Source organism: Gastrolobium bilobum, unplaced genomic scaffold (assembly GCF_033153095.1).
Source record: "Gastrolobium bilobum isolate Gb01-03AN ecotype WA unplaced genomic scaffold, APGP_CSIRO_Gbil_v1 utg45470, whole genome shotgun sequence".
Classification (NCBI taxonomy): Eukaryota; Viridiplantae; Streptophyta; class Magnoliopsida; order Fabales; family Fabaceae; genus Gastrolobium; species Gastrolobium bilobum.
In genome coordinates, this window is record NW_026898661.1 from 2,453 (window position 1) to 18,560 (window position 16,108).

At 36.9% G+C, this 16,108-nt stretch overlaps 3 protein-coding genes across 4 annotated transcripts; all 3 read right to left on the reverse strand.

Moving 5' to 3' along the window:
* Positions 1 to 1,873: 1,873 nt before the first annotated feature.
* Positions 1,874 to 3,883, reverse strand: LOC133318125 (uncharacterized). Its single transcript, XM_061520082.1, has one exon. The coding sequence runs from the start codon at positions 3,881 to 3,883 to the stop codon at positions 1,874 to 1,876; it is 2,010 nt and encodes a 669-aa protein (XP_061376066.1).
* A 2,314-nt stretch (positions 3,884 to 6,197) lies between these two features.
* LOC133318123 (uncharacterized) lies at positions 6,198 to 8,708 on the reverse strand. 2 transcript variants are annotated; one of them, XM_061520079.1, is made up of 7 exons: positions 8,590 to 8,708; positions 8,275 to 8,394; positions 7,831 to 7,944; positions 7,422 to 7,700; positions 7,222 to 7,335; positions 6,523 to 6,595; positions 6,198 to 6,435 (listed from the first exon to the last, which is right to left on the reverse strand). In XM_061520079.1, the coding sequence occupies exons 2-7, from the start codon at positions 8,335 to 8,337 to the stop codon at positions 6,398 to 6,400; spliced, it is 681 nt and encodes a 226-aa protein (XP_061376063.1). In that variant the 5' UTR covers positions 8,338 to 8,394; positions 8,590 to 8,708; the 3' UTR covers positions 6,198 to 6,397. The 2 variants fall into 2 exon arrangements, with proteins under 2 accessions (XP_061376063.1, XP_061376064.1); XM_061520080.1 differs by having other exon boundaries at positions 8,594 to 8,655.
* A 1,417-nt stretch (positions 8,709 to 10,125) lies between these two features.
* LOC133318124 (alanine--glyoxylate aminotransferase 2 homolog 2, mitochondrial-like) lies at positions 10,126 to 12,580 on the reverse strand. The gene is made up of 9 exons (XM_061520081.1): positions 12,353 to 12,580; positions 12,033 to 12,263; positions 11,757 to 11,927; positions 11,503 to 11,646; positions 11,239 to 11,418; positions 10,646 to 10,871; positions 10,460 to 10,573; positions 10,263 to 10,349; positions 10,126 to 10,169 (listed from the first exon to the last, which is right to left on the reverse strand). The coding sequence occupies exons 1-9, from the start codon at positions 12,578 to 12,580 to the stop codon at positions 10,126 to 10,128; spliced, it is 1,425 nt and encodes a 474-aa protein (XP_061376065.1).
* Positions 12,581 to 16,108: the final 3,528 nt, after the last annotated feature.

Here is a 16,108-nt window from a genome sequence, read left to right on the forward strand (position 1 = left end):
ATCATTCTTCCAGCGAGGTCCGGCTTGTGGAGGACTTGCCTGATGGGCCTGATTCGTTCGCACAATAACTCGGTGAGTCTGGAAGTAAGGTCGGAGCCTCCTTGCTGTGGTAAGCAGTGCAGATGCGACTTTCTCGAGCTTCTGATAACGAAGCTCAGGACCTTGTAAGGTTCGACCTACAAAGTAGATCGGCTGCTGTGATTTGTCAGTCTCCCGTACCAGGGCGGCACTGACGGCCTCTTCCCCAACTGATAAGTACAAGATCAGCGTTTCTTCGAGCTCTGGTTTGGACAGTACAGGAGGAGTGGCCAGGCAGTTATTAATATTTTCGAATGCGTTTTTGCATTCTTCTCCCCATCCGAACTCGGCTTCCTTTTTCAGGAGCTTGAAGAATGGCAAAGCCTTTTCTGCCGATCTAGGCAAGAATCTGGTCAGGGCCGCAAGACGTCCTGTGAGCTGTTGAATTTCTTTCTTGCTTTCGGGCTGCTTCATTTCAAGCACGGCCCTGCACTTGTCGGGGTTCACTTCTATTCCTCGGTTGGTAAGCATGAAGCCCAGGAACTTTCCAGCTGGTACCCCAAAAGCGCATTTCGCTAGGTTCAGCCTGATCCTGTGAGCTCTCAACTGCTCAAAAGTTTCCCTGAGGTCATTTATATGCGCTGATATTTGCAACGACTTGACGATCATGTCGTCGATGCATACCTCTAGGTTTCTTCCAATCTGCCCTTGAAAAATGCGGTTCATCATCAGCTGATATGTCACCCCTGCATTTTTGAGGCCAAAAGGCATGACTTTGTAACAAAAATTTCCCTTCTCAGTGATGAAGGAGGTTTTTTCGTGGTCGTCGGGGTGTAGTGGAATTTGGTTGTACCCCGAGTACGCGTCCATAAACGATAGTAGCTGAAATCCTGACGAATTGTCAACTAGCTGGTCAATGCTCGGCATGGGGTATGAGTCTTTTGGGCAGACCTTATTGAGGTCGGCGTAGTCCACGCATATCCTCCATTTCCCGCTTGGATTTTTTACCATCACTACGTTAAACAGCCAAGTAGTATACAGTATTTCCCTAACGAATCTGGCTGCTAGCAGCTCGTCGACGTGCTCATTCAAAGCATGACGTTGGTCGGACCCTATCTTCCTTTTCTTTTGGGATACTGGCCGTGAACCGGGGTACATGGAGAGCTTGTGGCAGCATAAGGTTGGGTCTATTCCAGGGATTTCTGAATCTTTCCAAGCAAATACATCGCGGTTTTCCTTTAACAAAGAAACCAGCTCCTCTTTGAAGTCGGTTTTTAGGTCTTTTCCCACCTTGGTGTGTCCTTTGCCGTTTTTCGCAATATCGACATCCTCCAACTCTCCTTGGGGTTCTGGACGAGGTGCCAAGAGCTCCTCTCTTACATCGAGTTCAACCAAGTTGACCTCTCTTCCGCATGTCTTCAGTGATTGGTCCTTAGTTCCTCCTTCTTTAAGCCAAGTTGGAGATGATGGACCTCCATGATGGACTCGTAGAGTCTCGTAGTAGCACTTTCTTGATTCTTCTTGATCGCCTCTTATGGTGACGATCTCGTTGTTCATCCCAGGCATTTTCAATGCTTGATGTTTTGTGGAGATCAACATATCTCATTCATGGATTGTGGGCCGACCAATGATTACGTTGTAGGAAGACGAGGTGTCCACCACAACGAAACGAACCCTTCCAGCTCGGAACGAGTCCTTCGTGCCCAAGGTCAACTTTAGGTCGATGTAGCCTTTTGGAGGGGACGCCGCTCCGTTGAACCCGACCAGCTCGGTGACACATGGTTTCAAGTCCTTCTCGTCCAGGTTCATCCTCTGGAAAGCGTCCCAGAGAATTATGTCAGCTGAACTTCCGTGGTCAATAAAGATTCTCTTCACTCGGCAATTGACTAGCACTCCGGTGATCACCAATCCGTCGGTGTGTCCGGGTACAACCATTGCTAGTTCCTCCTGAGTGAAGAACAGTCTCGGGGGAGCCGGTTTGCTGTCCTTTTCTTTGAATGTCGGTGTCCTTTTCTTTGAATGTCGGCCCGTCTCTTACAGACATGACCTCTTTTAGGTACCTTCTTCTGGCGTTAGCCGAGTCTCCTCCCCCACTTAGAGCTCCACTTATCACGTTGCATTCGAATTCGGCTTCAGGAAAAGCCTCGTCCTTTTCATCGACCTCTTTGCCTTTGGAAGGTCGGTCTTGTCTTTGGTCCTTTCGATCCTCTCTCTTTGGGCTTCGACTTCGGCTTCGGCTTCTTTGCTTGCGCTTATTATTTTTCTTGCCCTGTGTTCGGATGATATACTGCTTTAATTTTCCCTCCCTGACGTGCTTTTCAATTGCATCTCGGAGGTCCCAGCAATCATCCGTAAAGTGACCGTTTTGGTCGTGGAATGCGCAGTATTTGCTTCTATCTAATCCGAACTTGGCTTTGAGGGGTCGAGGTCTCTCGAGCTTGCGTATTTCGGTCTGTGCTACCTCTTTCCATATCTTGGATCTGGACACGTTCAAAGGTGTATAATCGTCATACCTCCTCCTTGGTGATCGGTCTTCCGACCTTTTATCACGAGTGTCCTTTGCTTTTTTGGATCTCTTCTGATCCCGGTCTTTGTTGTTTTTCCTACTCGGGCTCCGACGTGTAGGGCTTTGTCCTCGTGATTCGACATAAACCTTTTGCATGTCCTCCGCGTCAATGTATTTGTCCGACCTTCTCCTGAACTCCTCCATATCGTTCACCGGGTTCTTATAGATAGATCTCGCCAATGGGGAGCCACCGTCCAATCCCGAAATGATTAAGTGGAGGTGCACTGCTTCAGTTAACCCTCGTACCTTGAGGGCGGCATCCTTAAATCGGTCGAGGTACTTCCTCAGCGATTCGTTCTCCTTCTGTCGGATTCTTCCCAAAGCATAGGCTGGCATCGGATGTACTTTGCTTGTTGCAAAGTTAAGCCGGAAAGTCCGAGCTAGGTCCTCAAATGAGTCGATTGAGTTCCTAGGGAGCCTGGTTATCCAGGTCATTGCTTGACCAGTCAGTGTTGTCGCAAAGATCCTGGCCTTAATAGGTCCAGTGATCCCGTTGAATAGCATCTCGGTTTTAAAAGCCTCTAAATGGGCTTCTGGGTCCTGACTTCCGTCGTATGGAGGTATCCTAGTGCTTTTGAATCTCGGCGGTATGGCCAAGTTCATGAGCCTCTCAGTGAATGGGCTATCATTAGCCTTTTCATCCTCCAGATAATTTTCGTCCTGGTTGTCGTTCGGACCACCACCATTCCGGTTGTTACCGAGGTTAAGGTTCTGCCCATTCTGCGCGTTTCCTTCGACTGTAGCCGCGTTCTGTTGCCGCGGTCCTCCATCGCCAGCATTGTTGTGCCTTCTAGGTCGATCTCCAACGTTTTGATGCTGGAGGTCTTCAGCATTCTGATGCTGGACGCCTTCGGCGTTCTGATGTACGCCTTCGGCATGTTGCTGTTGAGGTTGGTCGTTTACGACCCCTCCGGCTTCCCTAGTCCGGCCTTCCGCGTTCAAGGTCCTCAGATCGGCCTCCAATGTCGCCATCCTTTGGGCATCCATACGCTGCTGGGTCAGGAATCTGTTTTCCATCTCTTGCAACCTTTGAAGGATTGCTCCCATGGCCATGTTGGTCACGTTTGGTGGCTTACTGTGTGGAGGTGGACGAACTGCAGCAATTGTTGCATTCGGCTGGGGTCTAGGAGTCGGTCCTTGTGTTTCGACCTCTCCGACCTGTACCTCAACCAGCACCGGGTTTGCTTCCAATTGGGGTTGTTCTGGTGCAGATTGGTGTTGAGGCATGCCATAAGGCTGAGTCTGTGGTTGACGCGGCGGTATTTGGGAGGTACTAGACGTCGAACGTGTGTTCGTCATCGTGGAGTGGGAGTCGAAATTTATCGTTTACCACAGATGACGCCAATGTTAAGTCCTGGATAGACCGTATTGCTATACCGTAGGGTATGCGCTCAGAGATAGTGTATATCAACTGTATACTAGGCTTATAGCCGATGTCCCAATCACTGCGCACAAGCAATAGGCTTATAGCCAAGGCGTGAGTGTGTGCACAGCATGGGCGAAAGTAGTAAATGTGTTCTGAGTGTTTACCTAGGGTCCTTAGGCTCTTATTTATAGGATTACCTTCCTAGTGCTTGTGCCTCTTGAGATCCCCCAATCGTAGTAGGATTCAACCTCCTTCTGTTGGGATGTGATCCTTATCTTATATCCCTTGGCTGTTTGGAGTTGTTGAGATGTTGCTGATTCCATATCTCACCAGATATTCTAGTAGGTAGTTGGGATATGATATTCTTATCCATAACAAAAAATATTAAGGATGATTATAGTTTGAGATGCCACATTATGGTTTGAGCTTTTTACTCCGATATAGTTTGATATTAATGTTGTTAAACTTGAGCTTCAATTATCTTTCACATTTGTGTTTATTATGCATAATTAAATATTAGGGTTTCAAAGTTTTTGAATTTTGTTTAAATATGGGTTTCAAAATTGAAACATAGCCAACATTCTTGAAAATAAAACATACTGATAAAAATGTTATGAAACTAGTATATAAAATCAATTGTTAATTTAGGCAAATCACATAATAAATAAAGTTAAATCAACTCACATCAAGTCAACTATTGCGTTGGTGCAGTTGGTTTGATTAATTAATTGAATAAAAACTGTAAAATTACCCGATGAAATCCAATCTATGAAGTACAATATTTGCGGGAAGTATGAAAGAAAACATTCATGAAATGCAATTAAGTTATTTGTTTCATTTGTATCATGTCATTAGTAATTTTCTCCATCAGGTGGAGAGTTGAGAGGTGAAAGAATCGACTGTCCTAGTATTAAGTAATTTTTTTTAAATATTTCAATCGGTTCATCGCAATTAAAAATATAAGGAATTTGCCATTGAAAAAAATGTGGGGGGGGGGAATAGAGATTTGAGGATATGATAATATTAAGTTTGATGAGATGGATCTGATTCGTATCCATAAATAGAATTGATTGTGAAACTCTCCTTTGGCCTTATCCATCCATTTGTGAAATCGGAATCATTACAATCCCATCTTAAAAAAATGGAATTGCTTGAAGAAGTTGACCCTGACTGAAATGGAATTGGGAAGTGAGTAGTGACACCTTGATTAGGAGGGTAACGAGATTTTAAAGTGTAGCACACAATTAAGTTGCCAACTTTGGTGCTTTTTTTTTTTTTTTGAAATATTTCAATCGGTTCATTGCTTCGCAACTAATCTGATTCGGGGCGGGTCCAGGACTAAGGCACACAATTAAGTTGCCAACTTTGGTGCTCTTTTTTTTTTTGAAATATTCCAATCGGTTCATTGCTTCGCAACTAATCTGATTCGGGGTGGGTCCAAGACTAAGGCTTTAAACCCCTCTCAAAGATGACTTTGGTGCTCTTTCGATACATAAAAATTTGTAAGAATTTGGTGATGAAGATTATGAAGATTATTTTGATCTTGTCTCAATAAATTTAGATCTGCTGTATGTTTCATTTACGATAATTCAAGACGTTCAACTCTAATAGGCTTGAGGTTGAGGATGACACTTCAAATAGAGAAGAAATTTTTATTTTTATTTTTTAAAAAAAAGATATTCTATGAATAAGAAAAAAAGGCAACAACCAAAAATATCAGTGATAAAAAGTTAAATTTTCCGTTATGATTTTTTCCTCTCATTGGATATATCTCTAAGACGAAAATTATTGAGATTGCATCATCGCCATTTCCTTTCGAGCTGATGATTAATTTTTGTGACTGAGGCAACACAATTCTCACGCATCTCTATGCTTCGTTTGTTAGGTTTTTAATCTTTAAGAACTTGATTTATGCATAACTTGAATTTTGGAAACTTTCCACAAGTCAATATTTAAGCCTAGAAACAGTGGCCATTGAGCTTTCCTTCTCAAAACTTGTTCACCTAGGTCTTCTATTGTGTTTCTTGCATTTATGATGGTTTTGGGTATTCCCACAGTACTGTTTAGAAATAAATTTTTGTTCCATTGGACTCCTGAATGCATTTTTCTTTTTCATATCATTATTGATTATTGATTATTGATGGTTCACCCAATATAGTAACAAGGACAGCCTTTTAGCCTTAGACGTATACACATCAACATAAACAGTCAGAACAGTTTCAAACAATTATTGATTTGTTAGTTGCACATATAGAAGCCGGAATAGATGTCAGTCAGAAGTTCAAAAATCATCCCATTTTTTTAAACTGGAAGAGATGTGCTCATTACAAATATGCAAACAGAGAGAGAGAGAGAGAGAGAAGATAAATAAAAATTACATCAATAACATTCATTGGTTGTTATCTCTCTCTTTTACCTCAATATAAGGAAATGAAACTCCACAAAGATCATCCAACCATGGTCCTCTTTCGTCCTCTTTGTCGCACTACAAGTTGTCAAAATGTATGGAAGTAAGTACACTTATTAAAGAAAATGTTTTAATTTTAAACAAATATAAGAAGGAAGGTAGCACCTTGTGCCAGCTTGTTCAATGTGGATGACCACTGCTTTGACGACTTGCGGTATGCAGCGAGTATCTGATCCATCTGTCCAGACAAATTTCAATATTAAAATATGTCAGTCAATTATTACTTGTTCATAACTTCTGTTTGTCCAAGCAGAAACCATATTATAGCAGAATAAGCTTTCGGTCCCTCTTACTAGAATCTTTAATTCTGATGTCATGGGCTCAGTGAAAAGGTATAATTAGTTCTTTATCTCCTATGTTTTTGCCCATAACAACTTTAGTGTACAAACTTTAAAATCCTGATTGTAAACAGTAGAAAACAGGACATTAGAAAAAGCCTTTATTGCGCTGGTTATCTTTTAGCAAAAAAATAATCACAGGCATGGAAGATGACCTCTCCATTGTCAGCTTTAACAAAAAAATTAACCAGAGTGTATGTTTATGAAACTTGAGGAAGATATGCGCAAGGCTTCAAACTCGGTGTACTAAAATTAATTTGGAAGGAAAGTTTAGGGAGGTAAAGTACTAAGTGTAATTCACCATAATGGAAAATTCAAGTGTATGAAGGCTTACATTCTAAGTTTTACCACTAGAGTGCACTCAAATTCAAATTCTCATAACAGACAAATAAAATCCTGTTCTCATCTCCTTGATATTTTATAGCATCACAGTTAGGAGTAAAGGGAAAATGAGAAGTTGTCTTACCACATTCCCACATGAAGAATGCATTGAAATAAGGGCTCTTTCCAGAACATACAAATCAACAGCTTTATCTTCCGGTAAAGTTGAAGTGAAGCTCAAACCAAAGTCAATAAGAACCTACACAAAATATACTTGACTTCTGTAACACACGTGAGTAAGTGTGATGGATATTAGTGGACCTAATAAGACAGAAATGAACTCACCAACTGATTGGTATCATTCTTTAGTAACATGTTTGATGTCGTTAAATCACCATGAACAAGACCACCATCATGTAACTTTCCAATTGCATCACCAATTTGTGATGCAATATTGTCGAGTCGCTCTTTAACAACACCTCCTGATCCAAATTCAAGAAATACATCTTTGACTGAAGGGCCCTCAACATATTCAAATGTTAAAGTGTGCAACACAGGATCCACAGCATACAGCACTGGAGTACGAACCCCAAGTCGCCTTGCTTTGGTCATGCACCTGGCCTCCTGCTCCAAAATTGTTTGGTACAAAACAAAGCATTCAAGACATGCAATGAAACACTACTAAATATATAAAACTTCATCAGAATTTTCTTTTATAAAAAAAAAAAAAAATGCAACTTTTTCCAAATCTAACCCCATTTAAGCGCTTGAGTGTCAATTTAGAATCCAAAGTTGGATGCCTGTACTTCTTTGAGAAGCGTTCCTTGATAACAGACCTCCTTCCCACAAAAGAAGACTCAAATACCCTCTATAAAATTGAACATCAAGAAGAGGAATAACATAAGAATTTGCAACTATTGCAGCTCAAATTTCCTCTAAGTATGCAAAACAAGATAAACCGGCGAGCAGGGTGAGTGTGATTTCATCAACAAAAAATATCCAAAAAGGTGACCAGAACAATTAAACAAGAGAAGATTGAAACTTTACACAAAGGGTAGGAATCAATTGCTTCCAAAAATCCATGGAGTGACAAGTCACTTACAAGTTAGGTGCACCAATAAAACAATAAAAGATCGAATTTTTACATAAAGGGTAGGTGTTAATTGCTTCTACAAATCCAAGGAATGATTATACTTACAGCTTCAGCACCTTGCTTGATCAGACTGAGAGAGCTATCTATTGAGTCAGCTTCAGTCTCCATAATATAGAAGCTTTTGGTAGAGAAATTCCTTGTATTAAACCCTTCAGCTGCAATTACCTGCCCCAAAAAAGAAGATTATACAATAATAATAATAATAATAATAATAATAATAAAAAACATGTTGCAAATTCTAGTAGGAATTGGACTCAAAGTTCTTGTCTTTTACAATTAATCCAAACATGAAATATCTGAAGAGCCAACATCAATTTTATTGGAAATCATACAGTATTTATCTGAACGAAGAATGCATACCTACAATGAGTAGTGTTCACCAATTTGCCAGAAGCAGACTCTGTAGCCTCCAAAAGTCCAGGAAAAACGCCATAGAAGTGCCTGAGCTAGGGTAACTGAACTGAACCAATAAAACGAGGCGTTTTGTGATATTCAATATATCAATTTATTTTTAATTATATAAAAAAAAGGTCAAACCAAACCGGTCAGGTCAGTGGGTCGAGCGAGTTTGACCGGTTCGTTGAAAAAAAAAATCCAGATACTTAAATGGATCGGTTCAGGATCAATTTGTAGGTTTTCTTCATCAGACCCAAACCGGTTCAGGATCGTGCTAGTCCGGTCTATACCAATTACCAAGTATGATATTTTTTATTTTTTATTTTATTTTTGGTAAACACCAAGTATGATATTTTAAGATAAAAGAGAGATGTTTACTTTTTAAATTTTGATGTTTTGATTCTTTTGACAAATAATTTTTTATAATTTTAATTTTACAGTTAACTTATTAAAACTTTTGATGCGTTTATTCATTAAATTAAGTATAAAAACTCGTGTAGACTTTTCATATGTGAAAAACTAATTTTAAGTAGTTTTCCTTTCTATTATGGATTCGCTTTTTCTGCATTAAGTCCAATACAACGTCGTGCCCAATACAACTTCGTTTTATAGTAGAAATCATGGTATTTTTATAATTTTAATTTATTTCAGAATTATTATAATTTATATAATTATAATTTTTTAATATTTCAATCCTAAAACGATATCGTTTTGGAAGTAAATGCAGATAACTTATCTTCAGTAACTGCAAAATTATTTTTTTGTTCTATTGTTTACTCGATTAAACTTTCAACATATGATGATAACCCATTATTGTGAATTATAAAAATTAAAATTACATTTTTGGATGAATGCCATTTTTTTAGTGAGAATGAATATCAATTAAATTATATGTATTTATATGTTGCATATTAAATATTTATGCATGTAAGTTATCAAAATTAGTATCATAGTGTCATTTTATCATATAATGGAAATTAAAGCGTGTTAAGTATTAAAATTAAATTCATATGAAACTATTTGTCAATCTAAAGTTGGATGGAGTAATTTGCATTAGAACCTTGATTCAAGGGTGATTTTGTCATAATATTGTACCACTCACTCAGTTCAACAAATGTATACCACTCTTCCAATTTTCTGATTCCTGACCCTGTATGTGAATTTTCCAGAATAATCATATATTGATCATTAACTTTCAGTTGCATTTGACGTATTAAAATCAGGATAATTTTAGTGTAAAACAGTTTTGGCTAAAACAGTATAGTCCAAGCAAATTCTTGACACAAGGTCATAGTTCTCCGATTTCCACTACTAAGTTTTGCCTAATTTACAAGTCACAATCCTGTGTTCGGTTCCCCCAAACTACAACTATCAATTTTGGTTTTACATTAGGCATGGAACATGTTATTCAAAGTTCAAACAAAAACTACAAGGATGGAATCGGAGTTAGAACATGTTCTGCAATCTGCATCATCCTAGATTACTAGAAAGGTATAGGCTTCACATCTTTGACATCGTGTAGTCCATCACGTCTACAAGAAAATCTACAATTACGGAGAAAATAGCCTGAATTAGCATCGTAAAACAAAAGTACTAGGAAGACAAAGAAAAAGGTGATGATAATCATGACAATCAACCTGCATCTTCCTTAGTGAAGCAAAGTGGGGGTGTAATCCTTAAAACATTTGCATGAAAGCCACCTTTCCCAATTAGCACACCCATATCTGAAAAATAATGGCAACCGTAATATTAACAAAAAAAATTGTGTGTCACAAGGTTCAAACCAGATACACAAATCATGTATACTCATTTGTGTCATGAATAGGAAATAAACCTTTCATCTGTTCAGAGATCTGCAGCATTTCAGCTTTTGCAGGAGTTTTCAACTGACGATCTTTCACGAGTTCAACTCCAAGCAACATTCCTCTTCCCCTTACATCACCAATTACTGACACCAAAAAAGATGTTAGTCATCATAATCCAACAACAAACCCAAAATTGAAAAAGAAAAGAAGCTTACTTTCATGCTTTTCCATTAGTGAAGTAAGACGCTCTTTTAAGTATGATCCAACAATAAATGCATTTTGCTGAAGTTTATCCTTCTCAATTACATTCAAAACAGCTAACCCAGCAGCAGTACAAACAGGATTTCCCCCAAATGTGCTAAAGAAATGACGGTAAGTCAAGACCTTTGCAATCTCAGGAGTTGTAACTACGGCACCAATCGGTGCTCCATTACCAATTCCCTGAGAAGTAGAGTATCATAATATTATTTGACTATTTGAGCTAAGGTATATTTCCTTTGTACTAGTAGATACATGTCTTATATAGAGTCACATAATCTAAGAAATGGTACACTATTTATACTATAAATGAATGTTGTTTGCGAATACTTGTTAAAGAAGTCTAATATAAAATCATTAAAGTGACATTTACTTAACAGTTTAAGCTTTTGGTTTGAATAAATTATTTAATATGATATCAGAGACAGTGACCAAGATGTCATGAGTTCGATCCTCACTAGATGGACCTGTGCATTATCCACCCTAATATATTCCTTAAGAGGCCACTGTAAAATATCTCCGGTGCCCCTTACCATGAAAGAAGTGTTACCTTTGCCAATGTTACAATATCAGGGACAACTCCATGTGCCTCAAAGCCCCAAAAGTGACTACCAGTTCTACCAAACCCTGCTTGAACTTCATCTGCTATATAGAGACCTCCTGCTTTTTTTATAATGCTATAAACTGCAGGCAAGTAACCTGGAGCCAATTCTATCACTCCACCTACTCCCTGTCAAGCATGAACCTTTTCACTCAATAATATGCCAGCAAATGTTGAGAGACAAAGTACCATTATGATAAATAATAGTATTACCTGAATGGCTTCAGCAATAAACCCAGCTACATGACCACAAGTTCCATAATCAATTATATCTTGAACATCATTTGCATACTTTACTCCATCTGAACCAAAGACACCTTTGTAGGGGTCTGGATTGAGGACATGATGAATTCCAGTCTACTGGCATAGAGACATTAACAAATATAAGAGTGGATGCAAGTTGGATTTTTTTTTTCTTTTTTGACGATTTAATAGAGAAAACCATCATTCAGTAGCAAAAATGGCACCTGTACAACATTGAACTTGTAAACAAAGTGAGCAGTGGCACTCATTGTTGAGGTTGCATTGCCATGGTAGCCATTTCTGATGGAAATTATATCATGGCAACCAGTGTACAACCGAGCAATCATCAAAGCTAGCTCATTGGCTTCTGTCCCAGAATTTGTGAAGAAAACAACCTGAAAAATTGACAAATTTTCATCAATATAGTAAAACACAAAGCTTGAAAGCAAAAATTTATCAAACCCCAAAAAAGAAACTAGCAAAAAAATCGAAAGAAAAACCTTGAGTTCCCCGGGGAACTTATTAGCAAGAGCCTCAGCAAAATCAACAACAGCACGGTTCAAATAGAGGACAGTGGTGTGCTGCAAGAGCCTAATCTGGTTAACAGTTGCTTCAACCACATCAGGGTGGCAATGCCCACATGAAACAGTGGCAATGCCACCAAATGCATCAAGGTATCTGCGACCATTTTCATCAAACAGGTATTGCATTTTACCCTCCACCAGATTTAACTGCCACCATATCATAAAAAAACAATTTTTTTTATACAAAATCACTTCATATTAGATAGAACACTCTCTATGGACAAAAAACTGCTTACTGGGTTTTTGTATAAGGGGCTAACGCAAGTGGCGAGATACTGTTTTCTCCTCTTCAAGAGATCAGATGCTGAAGGCCCTCTATAGGGAGCTGGGGTGTGATTGAAGTGTGGCATTTCAGGAAGTAAATTGCCACCATTTTCATCGCTTCGAGCTATGGTGGTGAACAAACGACGCTGCCACCACCAAATTTTGTTCCACACTGATCGCTGACAATAATGTCGCTGCATCCTTTGCAGTTCTGCCTGTGTCGTGTGGTTCCCAGCATAATGATTAGCCAAAGACAATTGCACTCAACAAATACATCTGGGATTAAGGTTTCTCTTCTCTTATTTCCTGGGATTTAGAATAAATAAATAAATATTATTTTAATAAAATATATATTGCAATAGAAAAATAAAAGATATTTTAGTGAAATAATATGTTATAATAAAAAAGTAAAATTTTGAAAATATCTTTATTATTTATTCTAAATTTCAAAATAATATTATTTTAGGATTACAGTAGATAATTTTATCTCTTATAATAAAAGAAATATTAATCCCATATAAAAATTAGGTTAATTTTTTATACAGTGAATCAAATAAGTTATCTGCATCAAAACAATGTTATTTTGGGATGAAAATTAAGATAATTTTATAATTTTAATTTATTTCAAAATTATAATAATTTTTATAATTATAATTCTTAAATATTTTAATTCTAAAATAATATTATTTTAGGAATAAATATAAATAATTTATCTGCAATGCTATAAATTTTTTTTTTTTTGAATATAATATTTATCATATTATAGCTTTAAGTTTTCCATAATGATTCACTAGCCCACCTACAACAGGATAATAATAAAGCAAAACCTTTTGAGAGTGCTTGGATCCCATACATGAACAGGGTCTAGTTAGCAAAACCTTTTGAGAGTGCTAGGATCACATACATTAAAAGGTCATTGTCAAGTGTAGACATAGAAAGAACAGAAGAAGGTGTGGGTTTTGATGGAATCACAAGTACAACTTCTTTCATGTCAATTGTCAAGCTTGAGGGATGTCTTATCACATGCCATGGAAAACGGTGGGGAGAAAGAGAAAGTGGCAAGGAAGTAAGAGATAGCGTCAACATGGAACATCTAATCTAACACTAACAAATCATCCCCTTACATAATTGTTAACATAACTAATTAACTAATAAATTAAAGTTATAAGATGCGAAAATTCAGTACTACAGGTGCGCGATTATCCGGGCTCTTTCACCCGTGAGGAATTTTTATTCTTTTAATTTACCAATTTAGTATTTGGTTCAAAGTATTTACGAATTGTGATTATTTAGTGACGCGAGGGGAACCAAGTGTCATTGAGTGCTGCTACCAAATCCTCTCGTCACTTACACTTTTTTATTTTATTTTTTATTTTTTCTATTAAGTGCCACCTCCTCCCCTAAGGCACTCACAAAATTGTGCCAAATGACACAATTTGGTTACTCCTATTACCGTAAAACTCCGGGAAGCCATAATTTTTGACTCGGGTATCCAAATCAGATGATTTTTTTTATTTCACATAACTTTTCGAGATCTACCCAATGACACTTCATTTGATATATTTTATCTTCTATTAATATAGTTCAAATTTGAACACTAATTACACTTTTTTACAGATTTGAATTATGCTTGTGAGAGATAAAATATGTTAAATGAGATGTCATTGCGTAGATCTCGAAAAGTTATGTGAAATCAAAAAAAAAATATCTAATTTGGATACTTGAGTCAAAAGTTATGACTTTTCAAAATTTTACGATCATATGAGTAACCAAATTGTTCCACTTGGCACAATTCTATAAGTGCCACAGGGGAGGGGGCGACTCTCAATAGAAAAAAATAAAATAAAAAATAAAAAGTGTGAGTGACGCAGGGGTTGGTAGCGACACTCAGTGACGCTAGGTCCCCCTCACGTCACTAAATGACCCCCTAATCGTAAATACTTTGAACCAAATACCAAATTGATAAATTAAAATCACAAAAAAACCCAATTGATGAAAGAGCCCAATTATCCGTGGTGAATAATAGGAAAACAAAATGATCTACTTAACATCCATTATAGTTCATATCACACTTTTTATTATGTTAAAAAAGACCTACTACAAGATCATTAAAAATAGTCTTGTCACTAATAAATAATATTATTCTATAGGAAAAAATTTGCTCGTGTTATAAACATATATTATATAAGGCTTATATCTATTAAATAAAAATAAAAAACATATTGCACAACAATTGAAGGGCCATTTATATGAGAAAATATTTCTCCTACAATATGAGAAAATGTTTGCTCTTTATGTATATGGGTTTCAATTTTCTCATGTTATAGACACATCTTGTGTGAAGCTCACATTTATTAAAAAAAAATACTACACGAAAATTAAAAGGTCATGGGTAGGAGAAGATAATTCTTCTATAACATGAAAAAATGTTTTCCTTTTATGTGTATGGGTTTCAATTTTCTTATGCAGTAGGAGAAATTTTTCTCATATTATAGATACATCTTATGTGTGGCTCACATCTATTAAAAAATAAAAAAATAAAAAAAAATATTGCACGAAAATTTAAGGGTCACTAGTAAAAAATAATAATTTCCCTACAACATGAAAAAAATATTTTCCTTTATATATATGCTTTAATGTTTCTACAGTGAATATAGATAAGTTATCTATATTCACTCCCAAAATGACGTCGATTTGGATTGAAAAATTAAAAAATTATAACGATAAGACTATTATAAACTTGAAATAAATTATAATTACAAAAATACATTGATTTTTGCATCAAAATGACGTCATTTGAAGCTCAACGTAGATAACTTATTTGCATTGACTGCAGAAAAAACAAACTCATTGATTTTCTTCATCAGTCAGGTTTTCATTGTTAAAAAAGTCACTTTCAAATATGATTTTGTTTATCAAATATAATATTTAGATTATTTATTTATTTTAAACTATCTATTTTTCATTTGATTTAATTTAGGGATTTCTTTAATTGAAATTATTTTCAAATTTGAAATAATATTAAATATTATATTTAAACTAATCAGTAAGTAATTCATGTGAACACCCCAATTTTTTGACCGGCCCCTGCCTCAAATTTTTCTTGAACATAAACCACCGCTGAAAAGCATTAAAAAAACATAGCAGGGATAACACACAACAGAAACTAACACCGCTCAGAAGAAAAAATAATAACTATGGAATGGGTTTTTTGGTTTTTGAAAAGACTAAACACAAATATGGAGAAGGGATAAGCTCTTCGTCTCTATTGAATTATTAGTCATGGCCCACATCTCCATCACGTGGGAGGAGGCTGCTAAATAATTGAGGAGAGTAGCACATGGCTATACGGCATAAAGAGGACAAGAAAGAAAATTAGGGGAACTCAACATTTATATATTAAGGGTATGTTTGGTGGTTAGGGCAGAGAAAACGCCATATCATAGATTTGTTTTTATTTATTGTTTGATGAACTAATAAAATATGATAAAATTATTCTATTGGTTCGTTTTATCATGTTCACAATAAGATAAGTTATCCTAAGAAGAGACTTGGGTTAGGAATGCATATGTATAATGACATGTCATATTCCTTTCATTTCAAATATAATCCTATGCTTTACTTCTACAAACAATGTTGGACACGGGAAGGTACCAACCAATCTCTACTATCGTCGCTATCCGTCGTTAATCATCTCTACCACCCCCTATTGTCATTATCATCCATCA

What these genes read in the sequence shown, in the direction of transcription:
- LOC133318125 (XM_061520082.1), bottom strand. Translation starts at nt 3,883, where the DNA reads ATGACGAACACACGTTCGACGTCTAGTACCTCCCAAATACCGCCGCGT.
- LOC133318123 (XM_061520079.1), bottom strand. Translation starts at nt 8,337, where the DNA reads ATGGAGACTGAAGCTGACTCAATAGATAGCTCTCTCAGTCTGATCAAG. An exon ending in AGAATGATACCAATCAGTTG is followed by an intron (nt 7,336 to 7,421) that starts GTGAGTTCATTT and finishes TATTTTGTGTAG; the next exon opens with GTTCTTATTGACTTTGGTTT. An exon ending in ATTCTTCATGTGGGAATGTG is followed by an intron (nt 6,596 to 7,221) that starts GTAAGACAACTT and finishes TTGTCTGGACAG; the next exon opens with ATGGATCAGATACTCGCTGC.
- LOC133318124 (XM_061520081.1), bottom strand. Translation starts at nt 12,580, where the DNA reads ATGCAGCGACATTATTGTCAGCGATCAGTGTGGAACAAAATTTGGTGG. An exon ending in ACAAGTTCAATGTTGTACAG is followed by an intron (nt 11,647 to 11,756) that starts GTGCCATTTTTG and finishes CTATGCCAGTAG; the next exon opens with ACTGGAATTCATCATGTCCT. An exon ending in ATATTGTAACATTGGCAAAG is followed by an intron (nt 10,872 to 11,238) that starts GTAACACTTCTT and finishes TCTACTTCTCAG; the next exon opens with GGAATTGGTAATGGAGCACC.